Source organism: Lissotriton vulgaris, chromosome 5 (genome assembly GCF_964263255.1).
Source record: "Lissotriton vulgaris chromosome 5, aLisVul1.2, whole genome shotgun sequence".
Lineage (NCBI taxonomy): Eukaryota > Metazoa > Chordata > Amphibia > Caudata > Salamandridae > Lissotriton > Lissotriton vulgaris.
This window is the reverse complement of record NC_141693.1, coordinates 1,479,629,960-1,479,657,298: the sequence shown is the minus strand read 5'-3', so window position 1 is coordinate 1,479,657,298 and position 27,339 is coordinate 1,479,629,960. Positions and strand designations below refer to the sequence as shown.

Below are 27,339 nucleotides of genomic sequence, written 5' to 3'. Positions count from 1 at the left end.
GCAGGTCTGGGCTTCTCAAAATGGATACGACCCGTGCCAATATATGCATTTGCAATCCCATTAAAGGGACTGCCAGTCATGAAAGGCCACATTATGTACCAATATCTACAGCACTGGAGTGCTGTAGGGATTGACGTGGTAAGGGATTTCTTTTCTCAAAGGCACACTAATTCTCTTCCAGACTCATGGATGAATGGCATTTCCCTCGAGGACAATTCCTCTTGAAGAGACGAGTGCTACATGCCCTCAAATGACAATAGAACGGAGATGTTGCTAAGTGCCCCCCCCCCGCCCCCAACCAACATACACACTGGATGATTACTTCTCTTTACAATGCCCGTAATTGAGATTACTAGGACCTCTCAACAAATTGAGGAAATAAATGGGAAAGCGTAGTGGGTGTGCTTTCAACAAAAAGGAATAGAAACAAGCACTACAGTAACCAAAATTTGTCTCCGTAATGTTAAATTTGGATATATCCCATATAATATACTACATAGTGGGTACCTAACCCCATACAACATGGCTACGATATACCTGTTAACACTCGCAACATGCCCCAAATGTGGCACGACATTGCCAACTTCGAGCAAATGCTTTTGAGTTGAGCCACTCTGCATACATTCCGTACTTCTGTGCTTCAAGAAAAAGACGGCAATACAGGGAGATGCAATATGGGAAGCATAAAAGGTTGCCTACTGGGGATGTATGCATGGCCCAGGGCACGCAAAGCGGCAACAAAATGTGCCGACCTGGAAGGGTTGTTGGCCAAAAGGGCCATTACAATGTAATGTGATGGAACATGCCAAAATACCCAGGACTTCATGCCTGGAATGGGGAGTCCTATACTGAGAGGAATCTGAAAGCAGGGCACTTAAAAGGAAGGAATGGAAGGGGTTATGTAAAATGCCTATTGCTGACCTGTGGGATAAAATAATGCACAACTTAAAAAATGGGAGGGATAACGATGACATAATGCCCTGAAAATAAGATCTCAAATCATACACTAATTTTTCTCCACCTGCCATTGATCACTTATAGACTGGTTTGCGCCAAACAATGTGTTGGGACACTATACGCTTCCCACAACGTAGGATGTACTCCAGATGAGAACAACGGTTACATGTCCCAACTATGCTGCTAACAACAAATTATTAATTCTTTTGGTAACAAACATGAACAAAAAATTTGCTCTCCTGGGGGATGTTGTTTGGTTTGAAAAAAAGCATTGGCCCGAATTCAAAGTCTTCCTCAGATTGCTGTCCAGCATTTTACAGGTGGAGATTATTAGATCTACAGGTCAATATTATTATTGTTATTACATATCGGACACTGAGATGTAAACAAGTGTGCCTCCTGGTGAAATGTGAAAAGCACCATGTAAAGATTACGAAATCTGATACCAACTATGAAACTTAAAAAATGCAAATAAATGTGTATAAAAAAGAAATAATCAGTGGTTCGGTTCAAGGTAGCATCTAAAGGTACCAGACTGGTTTAATGCCTGTTGCGACGGACATTTTTCTCATCCTTATGGTCGGTTTTACCTGAATTGGTTGAGGGTTGACGTTGCATGTAAGGGGCCCATCACCGGGATGGTGAGTTTGATGGTATTGCTAGTAGAGTCGATCGCATGTAAAGTCACCATTGTCAGGTGAGGCTCCAATGTTAGCTTCTTCTTTTAGGAGAGTACACCATATTGTCAAACCTTCTGAGGTTATTGACTGAGGTTTGTATCATTATCTTGCCATGATTAATTGTAGATAATTGCCACACTGCCATTAAAATAGGTATTAGGTGCAGTAGTCCGTTTCAGGCCATGAGGAATTTGTCAATTTTTGAAAATGTTAAGTCCTTTAGTGAAAGTTCTGAGCCACCTCTTCTAGGACAAAGAGCATACCTCCCACCCTCGTCTAAGATTCATGAAGAACAATAAGTACAGGCCAGCTTATTTAGCCACTTACCTTAATAAGAGCACATGGAAGTTCATTTTTCACAGCAAGGACAACACTAAACAAATCTTACCAAATATACAATCATCAGAAAAGGCCTTCATTAGAAGCAATAGTAAGCCACAAGGCAAATGTAAATGCACATATACATGAAGTCTTAGAACTCTCACCTTTAGACCTGCATAAAGATCTCTGTGAAGTCGTTCCATGATCAGAAGGACTGCGATGCTCGATCCACCTCCTCCATAGTCATAGTCTATCACAGACCCAAGGAGGTCCACCAGTCTTTCATGCTTAGGCAAAGACCTATTCAAGAAATAATGAGTGAACCTCTAAATATTAAGCACTATGAAATAACCGTCATGAGTAATATTGCCTAAGTCCCATAAACGCTGCCAACCATGCCAAGCCCAACCAAGTAATATAAAGATAGAATCACAATTAAATGCTACTGATCCCCAGGGTAGAGCAAGGTGATGTTCAGTACGCATCCTTAATTGATTACATCAACAGAACTGCAAAATTTGAAAACTAAATATCGTGAACCCTACACCAGTATGTCTGATATTGTGGTCAATGGACTTGCATAAGTAATGTCTTAACACAAGCACACAAAGCTTTGGGAAAGGGACTGCCTTACATCCAATATATTCTAAATCTACAGTACAAAAAATATGAAAGGGCAATGTGGCTGCCAAACTTTCAGACACTCCCACTACCCAATGTTTAAGCCTATGACGTCAGAAGTTCAACACCTTGTGTGTGATAGATGGAAACCTGTAGAACAGACTCATTGAGCCTTAAGTGATCAAATCATCTGTGTGTCGGAAAACTACTAAACCAGACTTCAGACTGGCTTTTACTTAAGCTAAGCCAATGTTTTGCTGGAAACAGTTAACCTGAAGGACATGCAATTTCAAGAATAAAATAAGAGAAATAAACTAGTTCTAATACCAGACTTCCACACAACCCAGGCCATCTGTGAACCAAACAAACCAATCCTCAATGCTCTCTTACAACCCATTATCTGAGATCTCTCAACAGAGTCCTATCCTGAGTGTACAATGCAAGTGTAATGCGAGTAACATTCTTTAAAGGACATTCAACATTTACCCACAGTCATCCTTCATCACTTGTAAGTCTGGACATTGCCCAACACACAAGATGTACAGGGTGTTCACTCATGTTTGTTGGTGGAGGTATAGGTTATTTTGACCAGTCCTGGCTTTCCCCTAAAGTTAAAGCTCTACCCTACACACTGCTATAGAGGGAAGATGAACTTGTGCTACTCTAGGGTCATATAATCTCATTCTTCAGCCATGTATCCTAGCATATCCGATCTAATATTGTACAAGGGTATGTGTGTCAATTTTATTTTGATCACCATTTCGAAAGATGAAAACGCAAACAGTAGTTATTACTTGTAGGCATATGGTAATAAGTATAAACACTATTCCACACAGATCACTCCCATTCATCAGGACAGAAGCGGCAGATAAGAAATGATTGCTAGCCTTTTATCAATCTAGGAAAAACAAAATAAAATACTCTTTAAAGATATTAATCAAATTTCATCAATCCGTTGTGTGGTTGGTTGCATTTTTCAATGGGATCTGTAAAGTGACAATGCTCCCAGTTATCGGAATGCAAATAGAGTGCCATGCCCTATCCACTCACAATAGAGTAGCTCAATTAGCTGACCATTATCTTTTAAGAACCAGTCTTAGGTTGCATGCTTACCTGCTCAGAAAGAATCTGATTGGCAGTTTAGGATTTGAAGTTCATTTGGGGGCAGATTTGATGTTCATTTGGGGGCAGTACAAAGACAATCTGAGGTAATCTAGTGGGCAAAAATATGGGTTGGAATGCTACCCCAAGCGATTGCCAGTGGTGAGACTATTTGCAAGCATTCTTTCCATCAACTTTTGTGTTTCATCATCTTTTAAGCCCAGCTGTACATTAAGTTACATCCTAAAGAATATTTCCCTTTTCGACAATGCCATAGATTTTGATAAAGGAGTATCAAGTCACATCCAAAGATAAATGTTAGGACAACTAAACTTATCTTAATACAGTCTGAAACAGGTGGTCTAGGGAAAACTACTACAGTACACAAACAATTTTTCTAATTGAATCTCAAAACCTCAAAGTAGAAGTAAGAAGCCTTGTACTCGGTGGAATAATCTGGTGTGTACACAAGGAAGTAAAGTTAGCCTGATGAGGGACTGGGGCCAGACAGAAAAATTGGAAGTAATCTATGCACAAAAAAGAAACATTTTGGCATCTGGACTAAGAATGAACCGTAAAGTTTTTGCCTGCTTTTCTAAAGCTGATCAGACAGCTTGCAGAGACCGAATACTCAAATGGTATAAAGGAGGTAGGCTCTCAATCTCTAAAAATTCTTATGGAGTGGTCACATGACAGACCCAAGACCACTCATCTAGGAGTGAGAAAAATATTGTACGTTATTGAATTCAGTGCGCTGAAAGTAAACAACACTGGCCAACAGTGCAGCCATGCATAAATCCTCAAGACAGACTGAAAATTAAAAGAAAATTAAATGTTGAGTGTAAAAGTTAAGGTGAGTACCCAGAGTTCGAGCTATGAACATTCTTCTGTGAGGGTCTTTTATGATTCAGAACTAAAATGTACTTCCTCCAACTACAAGTCCTTCTAAAACCTGGGAATTTAATATTGTCCTTTAACAATTAATGGGTCTATACAGAAGCTACAGTACAACTTTTAACATGGAAGGCTGCTTTCTTGATAGCAGACTATATGTGCAAAAGAACCGTTCATAGTTTTTCATTATAATAGGGCGGTAATAGAACACATTCTAGTTTCCTCCAAAAGTGATATCAGATTTCTATGTAAATCAAATTATGTCTTTACCAACTTTCTCCCAAAAACTTTCATTCCAGCAGAAAGGACCCTTAATGCATTGGACGTCAATTGGATCTAAAATTCTATCTAGACCGAAGAGAATATGAGGCGATATCACCACTTATTTGTAAATTATGATCTTGTAAGGAATTCCTGTATAGTTTTGTACATTAAACTATGTTATGAGCTGGCAAATAAACCCTTACATGGAAAACCTAAAACACTCAACGTAGAGCTGCCATCTAGCGTGTTTAAGAAACGTCCCAATTGTAGAGGTACTTAAAGCTACTACCTGGAAATCCATATATACTTGTATTAGACACTAATGTGTGGATTCAGACTCTAGCATGGATGCTTAAGTAGGTCAGGCCTATTTGAGGAATTGGTTTGGGTAAGGATGAATATTCTTTTTGATTTTTGGGTTTTCAATGGGATGGATTTGCTCCTCTATTCAATGCTTAGGATTATGGAGGATAATCCACTGTAAAAGAAGTAAAAGTTATTTACCTGAAATCCAAGTTCTCTCAGAGGAATTCTCATCAAATTCACAGAGAACCCTCCCATCTGCCTGGACAAGAAGGATTACAGCATGTTTTCCCTTTTATACCTAGAATTATCTTGCTTCTGAAAAGAAAAAACTGACCTGTCACCTGTGGGGCATGACAGAACCCTGGAAGAAGGATAAGGCCACTTTGCTCATGTATAATGCAGCCAATTATCCCCTTTTTTACTTAAAAAAATGTGAAAAAAACCAAACATGTGAAACCTTTTTAAGTCATTTTTAGGTCTCCCCTAATGCACTGTCACTTGCAAGACATTTTGTTGACAGTAGGCTTAGAAACCGCCCACCGCTCATCCTAGGTTGGCTTCATAGTCACTCATATGCTTGCTTCTTTGGTCATCAGGTATGGACTCCACTTCTTTTGTTTGGCACTCCCTGTAGCATGGTCAAAGTACATGTGTCCTTCCACTTCTTGTGGTTTCAGGGCTAATATTTTCTTTTTGTTGAAGCTCTCCATAAGAGGGCATGTGTTTGCAGGTAGTCTACATCATGTGCTCTCTCCTTTCACCCCATTAATGGTTTTACCCATGTGCTTTTGTCTTCCTCCATATTGTTGCTTGCCCCCTCAGTCTGCTGTGTTGCTTGCCCCCTTTTATATAGAAATTTACCATACAGAAATTCATTGAGCGCTCAGATAACCCAAAGGAGTTTCCCGACGCTACAACATTAGGATAAATGTATTACAGTTCTGCTATATTCGAAAATCCAGGTCTTAAACTGCTTACGAAATATCAGTAATGATAGGCAGTTTCTCAGGGACTCCGGAAGCCCATTCCATAGATTTGGGCCCTGGAATGTACAGGGCTGGCCTCCCATGCATGTACTTTTGAATGAAGGAATCACGCATGGGGGGGCGTTCACTTGAACGTATTGTCTGGGAAGGTTGGTATGCTTTTATCCGTTATTGTATGTAACTGGACACTTTCCTGCTCTGGGCTTGCGAAGATAGCATAGGGTCTTGAACTGAATCCATTTTAGGTATCACTGAGCCAGCGCATGCGCTGCTCGGCGAGACATTTAGTTTGTGGGTTTTCAAAGTGCTACCACACGCTTTTGGCAGGCATAGAGCGTGCGGTTACACGCACAATGACTATCAGAGGCTCCATATGGCTTTCCTCTCTCGTCATGGTGTGCGCACACCACTTGCTAGCCTGCTTTTGCCGTTGCTCGCATTCCTCTCAGCACCCTTTCCTTTCTCTCCGCCCCTCCCTCACCACAGAGCACGTCCCTGCGATCACTTTCGCTTGATCGCGATCACTTTCACTTTTACGGCCAAAGCTTGTTATTTGTTACCCTGGTTTTGTTTTGTTTCGCTGCTGCATGCGCCTCTCTGTTGTATGAAGGTGATGCAGGTTATTGCTGAGAGGCTGGGCATGACCCTGATTGCAAAAGAAACTATGCATTCAGCACTTTGGCTTGAACGGAATTTCTTTGGACTGCTTTTGAAAATGACAATCTCAGTGAATGAGTAGTCCTGTCTTTGGACTATGGTTTCTCTGTGCATTCTGAATACATTTATCAGATGCAAATTGCTCTTATGTTCTCCAGCAAAGACATTTGAGTATACTTGTGGCACCTTTGGCACGGCCTAATATTGTACACACATTTTCTTACATTCATGCCTGAAATATGCTAATGTCTTAGTGCACCACCTAATTTCTTTATCTAACTACACAACAGTGCGATGCCCTTAATGCAACAATTTCAAAAGGGTAATTATCTGGAGCAGTGTATGTTCTTTGGATACACGCATTTGTTTCCTATTGGAGACTGACCTCTTTGCAGGGAACCCAGGAAACAAAACTTAAACAGCTGTCAGGAGAAAATGAAAGGAGCGATCTCTAAAAACTGTTCTTTAAGTCTGTTCTAATAGTTTGACTAGGTTGGGCATTTGTTTTGTAGTGTTTCTGTTCTTAGCTTATTGGCATGTTTGGTTATATGAGAATGTGACATTATCTTAGACTTTTTTTTATATCAGATTTTGCTCTCATGATAAACATTTGATTTATTGAAAATACAAATGCGCAAATGTTACCGGTTACTACTTAGTTCTGAAATCCGCAACTGCATAGAAAATAAAAACGTACAATAGACTGATTTAGAAAAACAGTGGGGAAATAAGTGAATTAACTATTTAATTGAGCAGATTAATACCATCACCAGTAGCATTGTTTTTGTATTTCTGGAAGACCTCATTCGTCTCATGAGATTATTTTATTCTTAAGTGTTAAAGAGGTGACCACCGAGATAGCTTTCTGCAGCTCAGCAGGCTCGAATGCTTTATTACTGAGTGAGCTGGGCACTCTTCCACCTTCCTGTTGCACTTTTGTTTAATATGGTACTAGGGCTTGTTGGCTGTCTTGGTGGTTGGCAGAAGTGTTAAGTGGAAGAGGACCACAATATCTTTCTTCCTAAACGATTATGATGAACACTGCTGGGTTAGAACAACACCCCATAGTCCTCCAGATCGGTGACTTTATTTTCATTGCTCGACGTACACCACCCCAACCTGTCCCACAGAAGCTGTGAACGGTCTATCTCCTTGTAGTTCTTCAGATACCAGTGAAGCTTGGAGTCAGACTGCTCTATGTGTCTGTGTGAGGACATGGACTCTGTGGATGCCCAGTCCGGGCGCTTTTCCCCTCACTGTTCTCCTGTTCTATGTTTTCAGAACGAGTACTGCCCCTTTAACTCTTCTACCGGGGCTGGTCAGCTGATCGGATCACGTGGTACAGGGTTTCTACAAAAGGAAGACGCCGAGAAAAAGACAGTCGTTCGTCGGGACCTGCCTGGGAGGAACAGACGTTGGTAACGACCTTTGAGGTGCCGCCGTGGAACAACGCGCCAGAGGAGAGGACGGAGCCAGCCGTTGCCGGAAAGCCTTCGGAGCAGGACGAGAGCACGAACGAGGAGAAGGGCAGCCAGACCCTAGCTGGCACTACGCTGAAGCCCGCCGCTGCCCAGGAGAAGGGTCGTGGCTTCACAAGGTACGGGGCGCCTCGGGTTATTGCCGGGAGGGGCCTGGGTGCCGGGGAAGGCTAGGGGAGGTACGAGTGAGGAAGCATAGAAAACTCGTTACGGCCGTAAAGCGCGCTACACAGTGGTGACGGTGGTGACCTCCCTTCACTTTCCCCCCTGCATCCGCCGACATAGTATGGAAGGAGAATACCTTCCTGATGGTTCTTTTCTTTCTTTCTTTCTTTTGGCCTACCTCGATTTGGAGCACAACAAGACCCGGACCAGCAGACGATACCCCTATGCACTTCCCCGACCTGTGAAAGAAACCGTTGACTACAAATGCCACAACCCCCTTGGATAAAGACTGTGTATAGACTATGTCATACCGGGTTCTCTGAGAATTCCTTGTTTCCGTTTGGTGTCAGGAGTACAAATAAATAGAACTTGATAAACAAGCCACAACTTTCGTCCAAGTCTCCTTCTAGCCCACGTTACAGACTCACAGCAAGCTTTTGTTAGAGCTAACAGCGTGTTATAGCTTTGATATTTTGAGGAATGCTCAGAGCTAGTACTGCAGGGGTACCTCTGTTTTCTTAGTCACATTGCTAATATCTTAAATATTCAGTAAATACTGCTACCCAACGTAAATAAAGTGATCAACCTCGAGAGGCTCCGAGGATGTCAACATGGGCAAATGTTGCAAGCAAAGCCTCAGCGGCACGTTTGGGAGAACTTTTATTCTTGCATTTCGTTGACTCAAACGTGTTCCAGTTGCCTGCGTTCAATACCTATCTGCATACAGCCTTCATAATAGATTGTGTATTTAAATAGACGCGTGCAAGTCAAAATAAAGGTGGCTAAGTAGACCATGCTACTCGTGAAAACTGTACTAGTAAACGTGCGTTCACCAGTTAGTAACTGAATCCGATCTTTAATTCGAGGAAATTGCAGAAGTACAGGATTAATGAGGAAGACTGCTTACTGGCTCAGTTTGCTTGTGGCAGTAACTTTACAGATTAACATTTCTCCTTTTGAATTTAGCCTATTGTTTCCGGATTAAACCAATGTTTAACGTTTTTCATACGGTTAAAAATTACACAGCATAACCCATAGATGCAGTGTGGTGCGTTTTTTTGTTGTTGCCATAGTTGATTAATGGTCATTATGACACACAAGACTTGCAAAGTCTCCCCTTCCTTCCCCACCACTCCAATCAACACTGGTAATGTAGTAAATAGCACATAAACATATCTGCTTATATAGGCGGCGTTCCCCGGCTACCTGGCTTTGTAGTGCGAAGTAAAGGTGCTACGATTCCCTAACTCGAGACATTTATCTAAGTCCGTGGCAGGCACTTGCTGCTGTACGATTTGTTCGCAGTCAGTAAGCTGCTGGTTAAGACCCGTCTAGACAGACTATCTTTATTCCAAGGTGGAGTAGCATTGTGCTAGGCAATACTTCAGTCTGTTGGTTTGACACAATGCTAATACTTAAACTTTACGCATTTTAAACTAGCTACCATACCACTCCTCTGCACGTAGAAAGGCTGTACCCGTTTTGGGACCAGCAGGTTGCATATAATTCGAATAAGTGCTAAAAGACCAAACTATTTTTCTAGGACCTTTTAGGGAAGGACCGTACCTACATTTTGCATCAAAAGTCCTTTCCTAAATCCTGAATAGGATGTGAAGGCATCTTCTGTCTTTTGTCATGCTTCTGCATTGTCTTTGCCATAATGACAACAATGGCACAAATCCAATGCATTCCACAACCTCAGGTTACCTCCTTTGCTTGATCGTTCTTGGTCCGATCAATCTTTATTAGCCAGCTTTCTTGGTTTACTGTTTGGCGGAGAATGGCCTTTCTCTCCTTTATTTAATGTCATCTGAATATCTGCAACTTTCTTTTTTACAAAAAAAAAAAATCCTCGCACTTTAATTGCCACAGTTCTCGGAGTGGGAGGTTTTATTATGATCGAAGAGTTTGCTCGTCACCTTAAAAAGAGTCTGCAAAGAGCATTTTTTTGGCTGCGTTACTTTGATTCATATAATAAGAAGCGTGGACTATTTTACAGGGCCACAAGTTTTTTTTTAAGGCAAGTTTATATCTAGGCATTGCTTAGCACGGGGTTGAGGTTTATTTGCCTGTTAAGGTGCGCCTGGGTGTAGCATATGTGCAGAGAAGTTCTAATGTTGAATTTAATGAGCTTCCCCATTAAAAAAAGCTCATGGTTTATTCTCAGCAGGTGGGAAACCCCTACAGAGGTCGATCATGCTACCTAGTGGACAATTTGAAATGGCTGCGTAGTGTCCTGCACCTCATATGCTAGCAGGTCTCAAAGGCAACCTGCTGATGACCCCTGCAAAACCTGCTCACAATAAGCTCCGCAAAAAATCAGTTCAGCTGAGAAGTTTGCTCCATTTTTTTTTATATAAATTTTTATTAGGAAACCTCAGGATTACATCGTGTGCAAAACAATGAAAGGCCAAGGGGCCATCATACATTATCAACAGATCCAAAAACATCGCGCACCTTAGGATAGTTACGCTGCGTAGGCGGACCCGACTGACAATATTAAGCAAAATTAGCGACAAAAATTACCCACAGTGTAGCAGGACATAAGAGGATTCCAATTTATAATAAAGCTGAAGGATTATACGAAAGGCAATATCACAATACCAGTTTCAAGTTATTTACGTACGAGGATAGCAGCCTTCAATTGAGAGCACCAATGGGAGAACAAACGGTAGGTAAAACAAGAGCAACCCCACCATCAGCGGTGACCCAACCCCGAAGCAAGCAATGTCAACAGGATATTCTAACATGAAGGGACACTAACAATGTTACACCCATGGATCCCACACCCCAGACTCCAACTATAAGAAATTAGAAAGAGGAGGAATATACCAAGAAGAACAAGAAGGAAAAAGAAAAAGGAAAGAGCGGGCCATAGAGACAAAGAAGACACAAAGAGCACATCCCACCCCCACCCTGCATGCAGCGGAAGGCCACGCCCCCCCCCCCCCATAGGCATGCCTGTCGTCCCAAGAAACCCCAAAGAAGGGAAAATAGGAGGAGGGCCCAAGCACCGGCCCCTGACACGCCCCCCCCCGCCCATCCTGAAGGACCCAAGTGGACCCACCAAAATGGAGGGCAAGCAACAATACAAAATCGTCCCAATCACCCCAAGTCACCGTCGTAAGCAATGTTGTCATCCAGCACCAGAAACACCCAATAAGCAAACAAATCTGAGCTCAGCCTTGGCCGGTACGAACCAAAGCAGCAAGGCATTGTGCATCGGGAAAAAACAAAGTCCATGAGTCTGCAGTCCCTTTTGTAACCAATGCAGCAGCAAAACAGGGCGGAAAAGTCCACACAGCAAAGCAACTCCATAGCGCTCTAGCGATCGAGGAAGGCAGGCGATGTGAATCAGGAATGTGGGCAGACAGCCAGAAAGCATAGACATCAGCAAACAGAGCAGTTCGGCCACAAATCCCACCAAGATCGTTGTCCAGTCGTGCACACGTTAGAGGGTCCCCATCGCTGACAGACCGGGAAAGGACAGGCTCCGGCTCGGCATCATAGCCATCCGTTGTTGCACCACTCACCGACACCCGTAGAGAAGCTACACTTGTCCATCCACTGCTCAGAGCAAAGTGCAGGTCTGTAAGGGCCAGCAGGACATCTCGCCTTGTAAAGTCCATATCCACTCCGCCGGTGTGCATAGCAGTGTGCAGCGTGCACCTTGCTCCCAGGGAAACACAATGCTAGCAAGCACACAACCCCAGGCGTGTCCAAAAGTTCCCCAAAAGCAGCGATGCGGGGAGACCCGCCGGCCGCCGACAGTATCCGAAGCAGGTCGGGGCTGAAACGGCCGGCAGGCAGGCACGCCGAGTAAACAGGCAAAACAGGCTCCAACGAAAGCCGTTGTCGAGCAGCCCGAGGGGCACCAGCGCCGGACCTCAATCGGCAATCTCCGGTCCCGGCCAAGAGCGAACCCGATCCGACTCACCGGGTAAAGACGGCCGGCCGGGGCCGATGTTGTTCACTTGTACTCCGGCTGCTGAGTCACTCGAGGTCCCGGCGCACACAATGCGAAGGCCGGGAAATTGGAGACGGTGTACCTCGGCCGTGGAAGACCGATCTCGAACCGGAGAAACACTGCCGGGTTCCGTAAGCACTCATCAGTGCGGGCCGCTATCAGGACGCAGGATGGGTGCCAGGATAGTGCGGGAGGTAAGGCGATCGGCGGAGCCGGGCTTCTATGCGGCCATCTTGGCCGCCGTCTCGGCTCCTCCCCCAGTTTGCTCCATTTTTAACAGCATTTTAATGAGTCAACGTTTGAAAGAGACTGGAAAGGGGGGCTGGAACAGACTTGAATAAGGCACATTGCCATGGAAATCTGGCCGGTCTCACCTATGGCAATCATACTTTATTGCCCTTGAGAAATACCTGCCTCCTATTATGAAAATCTCTTGAAGTCAGACTACTCTCCTGAGTACCACCTGCACTCAAAACCTGATCCACAGCGGTGTCATCTAACGGTAAACAGTTTTCTATACATATGAACATACATTAGCACCTTGACCTTTCTGCAATATACATTGCACATCATCCATTTGTAGAACCTTGTCTGACAAAATTATCCGGGTAACAGGACTCATTGATAAATCATGCTCCGAGAATGAGGCGGAATAAACGTTCAGCAGCTCAGAAGCCAAGCCAGGCTGGACTCTTCATACTCAGGCACGTGTCTGTGAAGGGCAGCCTGGCATAAGCATGGGCTAGTAAATAAAGGAGGGATGTAGGTCCAGGCTGGCACAAAAGATTGGCCTGTCAACACCGGCACAAGAGCTATTGGATGAGAATAATGTGCTCAACAAGTACACATTCTGTTATGTATAATGCCCACCTCATGTAGTGAAATTCCAGTGCTAGGTCATTCCAGTGCTTATCATCGGGTGGGACGACAGACTTGAGTGCGCAGGGGTAGTGGTTGGCCCAGCTGTCACAGAGGTACACCACGCCATACTGTCCTCTGCCCAGCTCTCTGCCCAGTTTTGGCTTTTCTGAATGAGGAGGAGAAGAGGTTATAATTTCAGAGGGTACCTGTTGATCAGACCTTGCAAAGTGAAAACCTAGTGGAAAAAAGCAATTCCATCTAGAAACATTCTCAATTCTAGCACCTCAACAATTACGCTGTTGTCATTGCCATGTAGGGGGTAGCTGGTGTCGGCCAATGTACAAAAAAAAAAAAAAAAAAAAAAAAAAAAAAAAAAGAAATAGGATTCTTTAAAAAGTGTTCAATGCAAAAAAGGATGGTTATGGGTAGTAGGATAACATCAACTGAGGAAAATATTTCATGTCGGGGTACATAGTATGGCGTTTTGGAAAGAGGCTTGTTTTCAAGATTTATAAAGCTCTGTTCAGCTCAACTGCTTTCATCATACATGCTTTCACAACAAAAAAAGGCTCTATGAAGATCTGCTTAAAAATCAATCAACATTACTGACCAAACAATTTCCCATGGCAGTGCTCGAAGTCAAATACATAGAGCCCATATTTGGTAACCTGTGAGAGCGCCAGTGTTTTTTACCACTGAGCACTTGCCCCTCATGCGCATTTCCACCATGAACCCTTGACTCCAGATCCTTTACATTTTCTCAGGAAGATGTATGTTCAAGTGAAAATGTGTGACCCCTTGTACACATTCCACTCCAACTAGCTCGGCTCCCTTGCAATCTTATCACTAACTCCTAATTTACCCCTTTGATCTCAATATTGATCACTATATTTCAATCCATCACACATCCTCAAAACATTGGAGGCAAACTATCAATGCACAAACCTCTAGCTCAGCTGCCACCCCTCTTGTCCTAGCCACCACAGGATCTACAATTTGCTAGATGTATTATAACTTGGTCACCATCTGTTTTTGAGTCTAAGCCCCCACCACCCCTTTCCAAGAGGCGCTTCAAGAGTGCTTTCTCAACCAATATAAACATTTCATACTTTCTTTTTAATAGGTGCTCTGAATTCCCCACCCACTAATGTCAGTTCTTACTATAGAGGAGCACATCTTGTAGTGATCCGCTCTCCAGGGAAAGACGTGCCAGCCGTGGGGCATGGTCCTTGCGCACTTTGAGCCACAGGTCTTCAGTTCGCTCTAGCCTGCCAGAGTGCCCAGCTTCAAGCTGCATTAAAGCAAAAACAAAATATGTAGGAACAGTTAGAGAACTGTCAAAAATCTTCACCTGTAACCTTCAAAATCCCCGGGTATACATTGGTAACCTTGCCAACCACCCCTCTCACACTAGAGACACCACTTAATGTACACTGTTCTGCTCAAACAATGGTGGCGTCTTTTTTAATTTTCTCTTCATATCAAGGAGACTGAACACAAGAAGCATACAACGGTCAAGCCAGAAACAAACACAAACAATATAATAAACACTACTAGTTTGAACTGGTGGGAAAACAAATCTATGTTTGCCCTGCTTATCTAATTTAGGATTATGCATACATACCTATAATTGGAAATCCACTTCTGAAAACTAGGACTCAAAATCCGGTTGTGTTTTGGCCAGGTGTACAGGTGTACGCTACGGAAGCACTTAAATGCAACCCTTGATTGACAGTGATTGAGATTAAAACCAGCATTCCATCACCTCTTGATTTCTGAATGAGTCACCCCAAGTGAAGAGGGAAACAGTGTCCACAGCTAGCTGTACCATATATCTCAAAATGCATCTTAATGATTAGGCCAATCAAAGATGCAACTTGCATACAGCTGTCTGTGTAACCCCTTTGTTTGGATCTGTGAATGGGTATATTATAAAGGTTACGGGGACATTATAGCTAAGATCAGAAGTCACTCGAACAAAAATATAGAAATTCAGCAGCTACAGTTACCTGAGCGAACTATAACTTACGTCCCCCGCAATGAACTGCTTATATACCTCACATCTCTCATGATGGTCATTGACATCACAGATGACATGATCTTGATTGTTAGTGGTTTTAAAAGTTTAGGGGTGCTAAAAATATTACCAAGGGGCCACAAAAGTTAGATTAGTATACTTTGTGTACTACTAAGTGATATATTTCTAAAATGCATTACGTGAGTGACTGTATACATGTGAGTGGGTGTGTGAGCAGCAGTATAGGTATGCAAGTTGGTGTCCGAGTACCTGTATTGGTGAATAAGTGGGTGTGTGTGAATAGCTGTAAGGTTGAATAAGTGGGTGTATGAGTAGCTGCAAGGTTGACTAAGTGGGTGTGTCAGTAGCTGTATAGGTGAATAAGTTGGTGTGTGAGTAGCTGTATGGGTTAGCAGTTTGCATGTGAGTAGCTGTATTTGTGAGTGAGTAGGTGTGTGAGTGAGTAGGTGTGTGAGTGAGTAGGTGTGTGAGTGACTGTAGGTGTGCAAGTGACTGAGTGGTTGTAAAGGTGGGTGAGTGGCTGTATAGGTGGCTTTATGAGTAGGTGTATGAGTGGCTAAATGGTTGAGCGAAAGGGTGAGTGAATGGTTGTATGGGTGAGAGTTTGGCTGTTTCAGTGGGTGTTTGGTTAAGTGAGTTGCTGTAGAAATTGCTGTACGGGAGAGTGATGTTTGTGAGAACGTCGGCATGGATGAGTATATGGCTGTGTTCAGAGGTTGGATGCTTAAGAAAATTGTTGTGCAGTTGCTTGTATGGTTGAACAAGTAGGTGAGTGAGTGGCTGTGTGAGTGCCTACAGAAATGACTGAGTGGGTGTGAGTAGCTCTATGGATGAGCGAGTGGGTGTATGAGATGAGGAGATGTTGAGGGGGAGTGGTTGTGTGAGTGGATCTGTGAAGGATATGATCCATGATGTCATCAGTGATGCCACTGACCAGGTCGTGAATGATGTAATATGTGCGATCATAAGCAGTGCTTTGATGGGGGAGTAAGTTCTAATTCGTCCAGGTAACCAGAACTGCTGATTTACTATGGTTTTGTATGAGTGACATCGGAGCCCAACTAGAACGTCCCTGTAACCTTTGGTTTTTCCAGTGAATCTCAACTTTTTTTAACACTTTATTTCCTAACTCTAATCTGTAAACTTTGAGATGGTGTGTGAGTGGCTAAATAGCTAGGAGAGTGGGTGGGTTAGTAAGTGTGTTTCTGAGTGGCTGCATTGGTCTGTACAGTGGTGGATAAAGGGGGTAGGGCCTCCGATAAGCTCTCAGCAATCCAGCAAAACAAATCTATGTTTGCCCTGCTTATCTAATTTAGGATTATGCATACATACCTATAATTGGAAATCCACTTCTGAAAACTAGGACTCAAAATCTTACTGGTGGTAACTTAAGGGGTTATTTGCCCCAAGCACCCTCAGCATCTGGGGAGGTAGTGGTCCCCAGGGCTCACAGAGCCTTAGGAAGTGGGACCCTACTTATTGAAGAAGAAAAAAATGCCCCCAGGACCTGGCCCACCCAGGTGCTCCAATCAGAAAAAATCCAGGGAGCTGCGCTTGTTGTCCCCCCTTTTTGCCTAATTCAGACGTCATGAGCTCAACACTGGAGGGAAGGGGCGCTTGTAGTCACACAATCATCAAAGCAGCACCCTCGCCCTGCATACCCTGCCTGCGGTTCTGATCTCAACTATAACTACACACACACACACACACACACGTGTGTGTGTGTATGTATATATATATATATATATATATATATATATATATATATATATATATACACACACACATACATACACAAACACAGACACACACACCCATACCTATAGATATCAGTTATGCGACGCTCCTACGGTATGCAGGATATAGGCTTCTCCCACAATACTAGAGCAGTACCTTAGCAACAGAGCCTTAGCTAGAGTTAAACCCTCACTGTTCACTTGGATATGATAACAATAATATTCACTTATTAACCCTTTCCATGCTGATGACGGCCCCCAGCCGTCATGCATCACGGTGCTCGTGTGCTGATGACGGCCGGGGGCAGTCATGAACCCGCCCACTCTTCAGAGGTGCCGCACAGGCGCAGAATCGCGCCCACGCCCAAGGGGTTAAACCAGAGAACCAGGCGACCATGAAAAGTAAACATAAGTGTGAAATCAATTCCAAGACACCTAAAATACTGTTCAAACGTCCCAAGGTAATGTAGATCATGTACCAGGTCACCCTCCAAAAAGAAAAATGACTAAGTTGTAGATGTACCCAAAAATATTCAACAGAGCCCTCTAATCAGAATCCAAGTTGCAATAGTATCGAAAAATGTGGCTGTTCCTCAAATTGCTGTTTAACAGACCTCGTGAAGATATTCATTTTCAAACACAGCTAGTATTGCCACCTTTGATCAGGTTGATTGATCCACAACATTTCCCGGGACGGACCTGCAGACTAGCAAGTATCAGTGTCTTCTGCACATCACCACCATCTGGCAATGCCGTGCCTTCAAATTACCTGCCCATTTTTACAGCAGTATTTAAGTGTCACAAAGAATCTAGCTCTAGCCCCATAATAGAACGCTTGTGCCAAGTTTGTACAACTATTTTTCAGGCACAAATTGAGAAATTGGAAAACTCTGATAAAGACACAGGTTGGGTCCGTCCCACAATGTTGGGTGGGAACCTAAGTTGTGTTAATGTCATCCGTCTGTGGAACAGTATAGTTTATAGCAAAAGGGCAATTGTTTTGCTTACTTGTCTTGTTATTTAAATGTCAAGAGGAAAGCAACCTTCATGCCATAGGAAATACATTTTCCACATTTATTAAACTCACAAGAACGTTTCAGAACTTGTCATCTAACAGGAGGAAATGTTCAAAGAGGCGGTTTCAGAAAGTGTTTTAATAAAAGTATCATGAACAAATAGGGTCCTCCATCCATCTCATATTTGACTTTGGCTACCAGAACAAGTGAAAAAGGTAGATGTTCAAGATCAGCTACTGCCAATTCTACAAGTATCATGGCAAAATGTTTTTTGTAGGATCTAGGAATGCATTACCTTGAAATGGAGCCAGACAATAAAACGTTTCTACTTTTTTCTTGTAGTTATTGCTTTGCTTGCTCAAGATAGCCTTACTGTCGCCACACAGGGCAAAATGACCAAACACTTGATTCTGAGCAGTCATGCGACTAAGTTTAGGGATGATGGACTGCAGTGAAGAGCGTAAATTCAAAAACACCAGCAGTGGAATGCAAAGGACTGGACTATTATAGTTTTATGAACTAAGGATGTTTGGCCAATATTCAAGTAAGAATAATCATGGACTATTGTGTATTTTGCCTTTTCTAAATGACTGCGGATCATACAGTATACAGACCACAGCTACTCGACATTTCTTTAACCCCTTCCCCGCGGATGACAAAGCCAGCTCGTCATGGGTGTTACCTGCGCTGCGCGGATGACGAGCTGGCTTTGTCACGTTACGCGGGATTTTTAAAAATGCCGCGCACAGCGGGAAAAGCCGCCGCGGCGAAGCGGTTAAACAGATAGCCTAATATAAGGAACATTAATGACCAGTCTTGCCATTGCTTTTTTGTATAGTTGCAAAAAACTGTCTTTGGTCGGCATTTCCCACTTTTAACTGGTTCTCATGCGATTACTTCATCCTATTTACTATATTGACTGGGGTGTCCTTTTACCCTCAAGGTAACTTTTATGCCAGCTGTATTTATGAGTCCATGATCACAGTACGTGGTCTTAACTGGAGAGAGGCAGGATATTGTTTCTCTGTTTGTGGGTGTACAACATGGCTGTCTATTGATTGAGTTGCAATTCTGTCAATCCATCTAGATGGCGTCCTACTCCCTAGAGGTTAGTGTCCATCACAATATAAGCACTGCCACCAGATTCCTGAAGGATATTCCATTACTCAGGGTGTGCTCCAGGATCATCCTCTTGATAGACGTTTACATACTTTTAGCCCACTCACGGATGACTGACCACTGACTCTGTAAGCCGCGCTGCAACACCAAGCTGGTAAAAACATAGTTACACTCCTTAAAAACCCATTCATAGATGCATTCCCAGACCGCTCTCCACCAACAACCCCACTGCTCACTACCGACTCCCTACACAGACTAAACCAAGGTATCCCAAAGACTAAAATCATTCACTACCAAACCTCACTTTCCCGGATATTCCAGTTTATCAAATGCCAGCAAGAATCCCATTAGAAAACATGAGAAATACTAGAGTAACTACAAAAATCCAGCCCCTCCCACCACCTTAGAAAACATAGGAACAGGCAAAGACTTCATCTTCAGGGCAAACTAGAACTGCTGAAAATAAAAACTTAATCAACGACGAAACCAAATGAACAAAAACTCTTTCAAACCAAACATGTCAACCAAAATAGTACATTTAGAGTTACTTGCAAAGCACACCTTTTGCTTAAATAAAAACTACAAAAAGATAATCTAAGACCAGATTAAACTTTCACAAACTATTACAGTCCCTATTATTCTGAGTAAATCAATCACTAATAATTTGTCTTTTATTCCTCTAGATTTTGACATGCCCATCAAAATTATCTTCTCAATAAATCCCTTCAACCTTTCAGAAGACCCTATGCGTGCATATCTAACCAAAACACTAGCTGTGGACACTGCCCCTCTCCTCCTTTCGAAAAGTATTGCCTCTCAAACAAGCACTTGCAATGCAATAGGTCTTGCATTTACACAAGTTTGAGCTATTGGCAATGCAATAGCTTAAACTCTCGCGAATGCGAGACCTATTGTACTGCAAATTACTAGTGCCCATGAGGCCCTTTCACATTCATGGAGGCCACACCCCTTTCTTTATACGTGGCTTGTTCCAAAGAAAGGGGCGCTGCCTCCATAAATGTGAAAGCACTGCATGGGCGCTAGTAAAACAAAAAAATAAGTATGCGCGGCCAGTTATACTTAAAGCGGACCACGCTGATAACAAAATAGTGCTCACAGCCAAGATAAAGCAGACCGTGTAACAAGACAAGTAAAAGGTCCAGTCGTTATGGGAGGTATCAAATGCACACAAGGTGGTACCAAGTCGGGAATATCAACCCTAATAACTACTCTGAAGCCAGCGTTTAAGAAGAAACAATGACACAAGCCAATTAAAAATATGGGCGGAGAGTGGGAGGGGTTTCATAGCCATACTCCAATACTGCATGCCTTGCAGCAGCGCATTCGCTGCTGAGGCTCCACCTAAAAAGGCACCGCCCCAGAGGTAATCAGATGTGGTCAAATATCTCCCATTCTCAAAAAAACCTCAACATAAACAGCCTTTGCAAATTTTTAGACCAATCTCCAAGTTTTTATTAGGAAATATAATTGAAAAGGTGATTGTACGGCAATGGTCAGACCACATTACAAATAACCTCTTGAACAAATTTCAATCTGGCTTAAAGCTCGAATGCAGCACTGAGACAGCCTCTACAAATTATAAACAAGCTAAAAACACTAGAAGATTTAATTACATGCCTGCTGTTTCTTTCAGACCCACCTACAGCGCTAGATAACAATCGAGACATATTGCTAAGAATGTTGTCATCCAGAATGGACATAAAAGAAATAGTTCTTTCTAAACTGGTTCAGAGTTGATCAATGGAAACAATTTATCACCTTAAACTTTTCCAGATTTTGTTCCTTCTTAATTAAATGTGATTTGCCTTGAGCCTTTCACCACATCTATTTAACATATAGCGCCACCTAGCATAATGGTCCACGATAAGACCATATCTTTACATCAAAACACTGATGATACTCTGCAATAATAAAAATTCCCAGTACCTCAGACAGCTCTTCGAGAAAGAACTTAAGAAATCTAAGTAAATGGATGTCTGATGGTTTCTCTAAATCTGAATCCAAACAAAACCGAACTTCAATTCTATTCAAACAACTACCCTCCACCAGCTCAAAATTGGCTACAGTCTCTTCATCCACCAGCCATCATATCATCTCTAAGACCACCAGCGAAATCCCTTGGCTTTATCACACAGTTCAGCCTCAACCTAACCAAATATATCAATAAGCTAAACAAATTTGAAAAATACAAATTTCAGTCACAAAAAAAAAAAAAAAAACCCAAACCCTGAATTCCCCCTGCAGGTTTCAGAATAGTCCTTCAATTCCTCATCCTTTCCTTTCACACATTTACGGGCGGCAATGCTCTTGGTTCCAGACTACCAAAATTAACTGCACCTCCCAAAGTAACTACTGTGGCAGCCAGACTCCTCTGCAAGGCAAAACGTTAGAACAGATCACCACTAAGCCACTACACTGGCTGTCTCTAGAATGCTATGCTCGCTTGTTTCAAATTCTGTTTATTGAATTTTTAGATTGATAAAGAATTGCAGTACACATGCAACGGTTGCCAAGAAAAGGAATAAGCCAAGAGTTACAGACATCACATATAGGTTACAGCTTGTTCACAAGTTCTGTGGCATGGAAACCTTATGAATAGATACAATCTTATCCTGTTGCATTTAGTAATCTACAACTTCCGTCAATCCACCCTCTAAGTAGAGGAACATAAAAAGGAAACTTAACATACCTAAAAAAAAAAAAAAACGTGATGTCATGGTGCAAATAACAATGAGGTGGTCCTGAGGGATGGGCTCCTGGGGCCCCGATGAGGCAACCGAGTTGTACTACGCCTAATGTGCTGTTGTGGCATTATATATGTAACAGGTTAAGAGCCCTAAGCTGTGGGACACACGCCATCAGCGGGAGTCCTTCCGATGAGAAGCTCACCAGCGGGGACCATATATATTGGAATCCTTTTCTGGTGTCATCCACTATGTTGGCCATGTGCCCCCGAGTCAACGCCCTCCACAGCCTGGCGTGCCATTGGGTTAAAGATGGTGCCTCTTGCTTTTTCCATGCAGCAGCACTGCGATTTTAGCCGCCCCCAGGCAAAGCCACATGACAGACCTATCACTCGGTGTCTGGTGTTTCAGGGTTAGATCTCTCACCCCCACACGGTGTGTTCGAGGGAAAGAGGAAATTGGGTAACCTAGAATGAGTTTAATTTGGGACAGACTCTTTCCAAAAAGGCTGTATGGAGGGGCAGTCCCACCAGATATGATGAGTCGCCCACTAGACCACATCCCCGCCAGCACCAATCGAAGTGTTGGGGAGGATTGTGTAGTTTGAGGATAGAAGTACCAATCATACATGATTCTGTAGGGCGTCTCCCTTAGATACATTGTGCGGTTGAATTTCGCTATAGCTTTACTTAAATGCTCCCATTGTGTATCTGCTAGAGGCGTATCCTAGAGAGCATCAAAAACGTTTATAGCGTGGGGTCGACCTGGGGCTCAGAGCTGGTATGAGGACCTGCGGTCCTCCACGGCCAATCATTTTGTAATTCCAAAATTCAAACTGGCGCGCATGGGTGGCAAGTCCTTCTCAGTTCTTGGACCATCTCTCTGGAACTCAATGCCACCGACATTGAGAACAGAGCTGAACTACGTAAAATTCAGGAAGGCCATAAAAACCTGGCTATTTAATATCTAGCATGCCATAGCTTATCATATCGGGATCTGTTGCGCCGGGAAACCCTTTGTTGGGTAGCTGTGGGCCTTATAAATGAAATAAATACATAAATAAATATGAGAGCATACAGAAAGGAGATGCAACCCTTGGAGGAGGACCCAGACTGGGAAAACTTCTCAATGGGGAGCGGGTCCCTGGTGGCGGCCAGTCACACCTGGGGCTGCTGTACCCAGTGTTTGAGCTGCAAATAGTGGAATTCCTCCTTGGAAGTCAGAGTGAATTGTTTCATGCATTCTTGAAAGGTGAGAAGCTCCCCTTTATGAAATGGATGGGAAATCGTGATCGAACCCCCCGCACGCCATGCCTCGAAGGGTCCCTCTTGGAGCACAGGGGGGAAGGTGGCATCGAAGTGTACGGGCGTGTAGGGGGATGGAAAGGTAGTTAGCTGCAACCTTCTAGTGAGAACGTCCCATACCCGTAATGCGGTGGACGTGGGTGTACTGATGTGGGGGGTTGGGCAGACTCATGTTTTGGCTTCCATAATAGATCCTAAATGGTGCGGCCGGTTATCTGTCTATATGAAGCCAGTGCTTCTATGAGGCACGCAGCGACCATTCTGTGATTACTTGCAGCTGAGCTGCCCTGCAGTATCCCTGAAAATGAGCAGGCGGTGGGGCAGGCGAGCCCTCCTCACAAACCATACAAATTTAGTAATCATTTGTCGCAACTCCCTAATGAGACCGTTTTCCACTGGGATGGGAAGCCCCTGAAAGAGGTAAAGCAATAGGGGGAGCGCGTTCATTTTAATGGCATTAATTCTGCCCAGCCAGGTAATGTATGCAGCACTCCATTTGCCCAGGTCAATTTTTAATTGCTGTAAAGGGGAGGGAAGTTGGCCTTGTAGAGATCTGAAATACGGGGGTGAGCCTGAAACCCAAATAGGTAATCTCCTTATCTGTGCAGCTAAAGAGTGACACGTTCCCCACTAGTCTCCACTCCTCTTTAGATAGGGTCACATTAAGTAAGAAGGACTTGGTCAAATTGATCTTAAACCCTGCCACCTACTCAAACAGTGTAAGCTCTTCCTGAATAGCCGCCAGAGAAGTACGTGGCTCTGTGACTGGAAGAAGCACGTCCTCGGCAAAGAGATAGATCTTATGGACGTCTATGCCGAATCGCATCCCCCGAATGTCCGGGCTTTCTCTAATTTTATGCTCTAGAGGTTCTATGATTAAAGCTAAAAGGAGGGAGGATAACAAGCACCCGTGCCTCATTCCGCGTGCCAAGCTAAAGGAGGGGGAAGCAATGCCATTGACCAGGACCCGGGAGCAAGGAGTGTGATAATTAGGGCGCATCAGCCCTATAAAAGTCTAATTGAATCCAAAGAACTGTAGCACTCGAAACAAAAAAAGATCACTCTACGCCGGTCGAATGCTTTTTCCGCGTCCAGTAAGAGAAGCGCTGCAGGGCGTTCTTCTGGACCTTCTCCACTATATGGATGATGCGCCGTAAATTATCATGGGTCTGCCATCCCTTAATAAAGCCAGATTGGTCCGGGTCAATAAATCCAAGGAGCACAGATTTGAGGTGAGTAGCCAAGATTTTGGACTAAATCTTGGCGTCTAGATTCAGAAGGGCTATTGGGCAATAAGAGGAACAGGCTATGGGGTCCTTCCCCAATTTGGAAATTACCGCCACAATCGCCTCCCCCATGGAGGGGGTGACCTGCTGCGTAGAATCGATGACGTTTAATAAGATAGTTAAAAAGGGGGTTAAGTCCTTGCGAAGGTACGGTAAAAATGTGCCGTAAATCCGTCCGCCCGCCGTGCCTTTTGTAATTTCAGTGAGTCAATTGCCTTCTGCACTTCCCGAGGGGTTATGGTATTAGCCAAATCCTCATTGTTGACCGAGAAGTGTGGGAGGTCTAAGGGATCCAGATACCCAATTTGGTCCTGCGCCTGTGGATGTTCCGAGGTGTAGAGAGAACGATAAAACTTTTCAAAGGCCTGCGCTTTACCAAGCTCCGACTTATGTGAGATGCCGCATCATCTACGATAAGTTTTATGTATTCCCTCTCCTGTTTGGCCCTTAGTTGACGTGCAAGCAGGGACCTCACTTTGTTCCCGCCCTCATAGCCCCTGGCTTGTAGGCGTTTTAGGAGAGTAGGGTCTGCTTCCTACGGTTACCCCCACTTTTTGCTGTGTTTCACTGTTTTTTCGACTTTAGTATGGCTGTGGCCCTGCTAATCAGGCCCACAGCCTAGCTGTACTCTCTCTAAATTGATACCATGTACTTTAGGTACATACCAGGTTGGTTACTGGGTCACCCTTGTGAGCCCCTGTATATGGTACCTTAGGTACCCAGGGCATAGGTGCACCCTATGCCTACCAGCGGCTGCAGCATGTATTATGCCATCCCTAGTTGGCCTTCTAAACTGACACCACAGGCCTGTACTTACAGCCTGGGTAAGGTGCTGTAATCACCCCTTACTTAGATTTAGTATATCTATATCTACCTTATATATATATATATATATATATATATATATATATATATATATATATATATATATATATATATATATACACACATAGTAACCAAGGAGTCACTCCTAAGGCAGGCCTTGACAATCCTGGAGGCAGAGTGCTTGGTTTTGTGGGAGAGGGTGCCCCAACATGAGCTGAGCCCCTCTGCAGCTTTCGGAACCATCTCCTTATAGCTGTTCTATGATATAGCCATACCATATACTCTTAAGTGCATTATAATCCCAGCGGTTAATGCTAACTTTGGTTTGGCTTTATCAAAACATGTTGTGTAAGGTGTCAAACACTTTGAAATAGTACCCTCTGCCAGTCCCAGACGTTGGGGATAGCATTCCACCCTTCTAGAGGGAGAAGACATGTAGTTACTGGTAAACCCGGTTAAAGTTAAACAGAGCACCAGCATCACAAAATGGATGCTGCCCCCACAGACACGAGTCTGTCCTCCTGCTGCTGGACGAAACTCTGGCAGGGGAGGCCTGGACAAAAGGTTTCCTGTCCAGAGAGGTGCTAGCACCTCCCCAGACAGGCTTTTGTGTATTAGGGCAGGATGGGTTGCATTCAGTGAATGCTTTTTAGACTCTGACTGGGGCACACAAGGTGCTCCATGCATTTCCCAGTTCAAACGGTTGCTGGGGTGCTCAGCCCCAGCTCTGTCGCGAAACTGGACAAAGGGGAAGGGGTGTAACCACCCCCTCCACAGGTCCACCCATAGGAGGGACCTTCGAGTTAGTCCACCCACTAAACTTGCTATAAATATAGAACCCCAGTCCCTAGGACTTTAGATTACCCTGGACGAAACTCCGATACATAATTCCTGGACCTTCGACATTCCATTTCGACTGGAAGACTGAAGAAATCTCCCTTGTGGTCAACGAGTGATCACCCTGTCCAAACAGGCACCAACATTATCTCCCGAAGAATCTGCGACACAGGACACGGACTTCCAGACATCTGAGGCGGACCTGAGCTCCCAGCAAAGCTGAGACCTGTGGCGGACACGAGAGAAGTGGGACCGGAATTCCTAGACATCCTGCATCCTTGCTACTGCACCTACTTCCCGATGTATCCCGAAGTTGAGCATTGGGGTATTTAAAGCCCCTGCCCCGTGCACCTTTTGCACCGAAGCTCAGAGACCCACACTCCACGAGTGTCCCGTGGGCCCACTTTGTGCATTTCAGCTCAACGAGTCTTCGCTGTTCCTAGTCCGTTGGCTAGTGAGCCCCCACGAAGACTAATCTTCCCTTTCTTTAGCTTTCCTGGTTGCTCCAACTCCTCTCCAAAGGAGGAGTTCCTCAGACCTTGCTGGTCTGCACCGAAGCCTATCTCAACATCTTGCGTGGATTGCGTTTGCCAAGGCTTGTTGGGTCCAATCCGGATACCGACACCGCAGTCATCTAGATCCTTCTTGGGACAGCTGAAATGCAGCTCCTGGCCGTCGTCAACGCCTCCTGGTCCTCGTGGCTGAAGAGACAAGCTTCACCTTTTCACCTGAAATCACCCAACATCAGCTGGCATCTTCTTATCCCCATCCTGGTCACTGGCTAGTGACCCAGACTCTGTCTCCTCTGCTTTCAGGTTCTTCACAACTTCGATCCACCCTTGGATCCACCCAGATACTTTTCCTCTGGTCGCTGCAGCACTTCTTCGCAGACCTCCATTGGAATCGACGACCAAACCAGACACCAAAAAACACCTATGCACCCGGCTTCCCTGGGTGAGGTAACATGAGTATTCCGGTGCTCCCGTGGGTCTTGACTCTCGAAGTGTCCTAGTCTAAAAGAGTTCCATCTTAGTTCACCTAGAACGTAGTTCACCTAGAAGTGCCCTTAAATTGTAAATTTGTTCGTTCTCCGTAGAAAGTAAATGGTAACCCGCGGCTCAGTTTAGACACTGCACGCGTCTCCCGTGGGCCTCCTACATCCTAAACTTTGGTGGTTCTAGGCAGCGGCAGTGATTCCAGAGGTCCCAGGCCTGC

At 44.0% G+C, this 27,339-nt stretch overlaps 1 protein-coding gene across 2 annotated transcripts in view; it reads right to left on the bottom strand.

Annotated features, from left to right (window-relative positions):
- DSTYK (dual serine/threonine and tyrosine protein kinase) overlaps nucleotides 1-27,339 on the bottom strand; it is a 422,611-nt gene that overhangs the window by 70,824 nt on the left and 324,448 nt on the right. For both annotated transcript variants that reach the window (XM_086923449.1, XM_086923448.1), the window contains exons 7-9: nucleotides 14,420-14,549; nucleotides 13,268-13,424; nucleotides 2,123-2,258 (exon numbers count right to left, since the gene is read on the bottom strand). In XM_086923449.1, coding sequence (XP_086779575.1) covers nucleotides 2,123-2,258; nucleotides 13,268-13,424; nucleotides 14,420-14,549 — 423 coding nt within the window. The remainder of the gene's footprint in view (nucleotides 1-2,122; nucleotides 2,259-13,267; nucleotides 13,425-14,419; nucleotides 14,550-27,339) is intronic.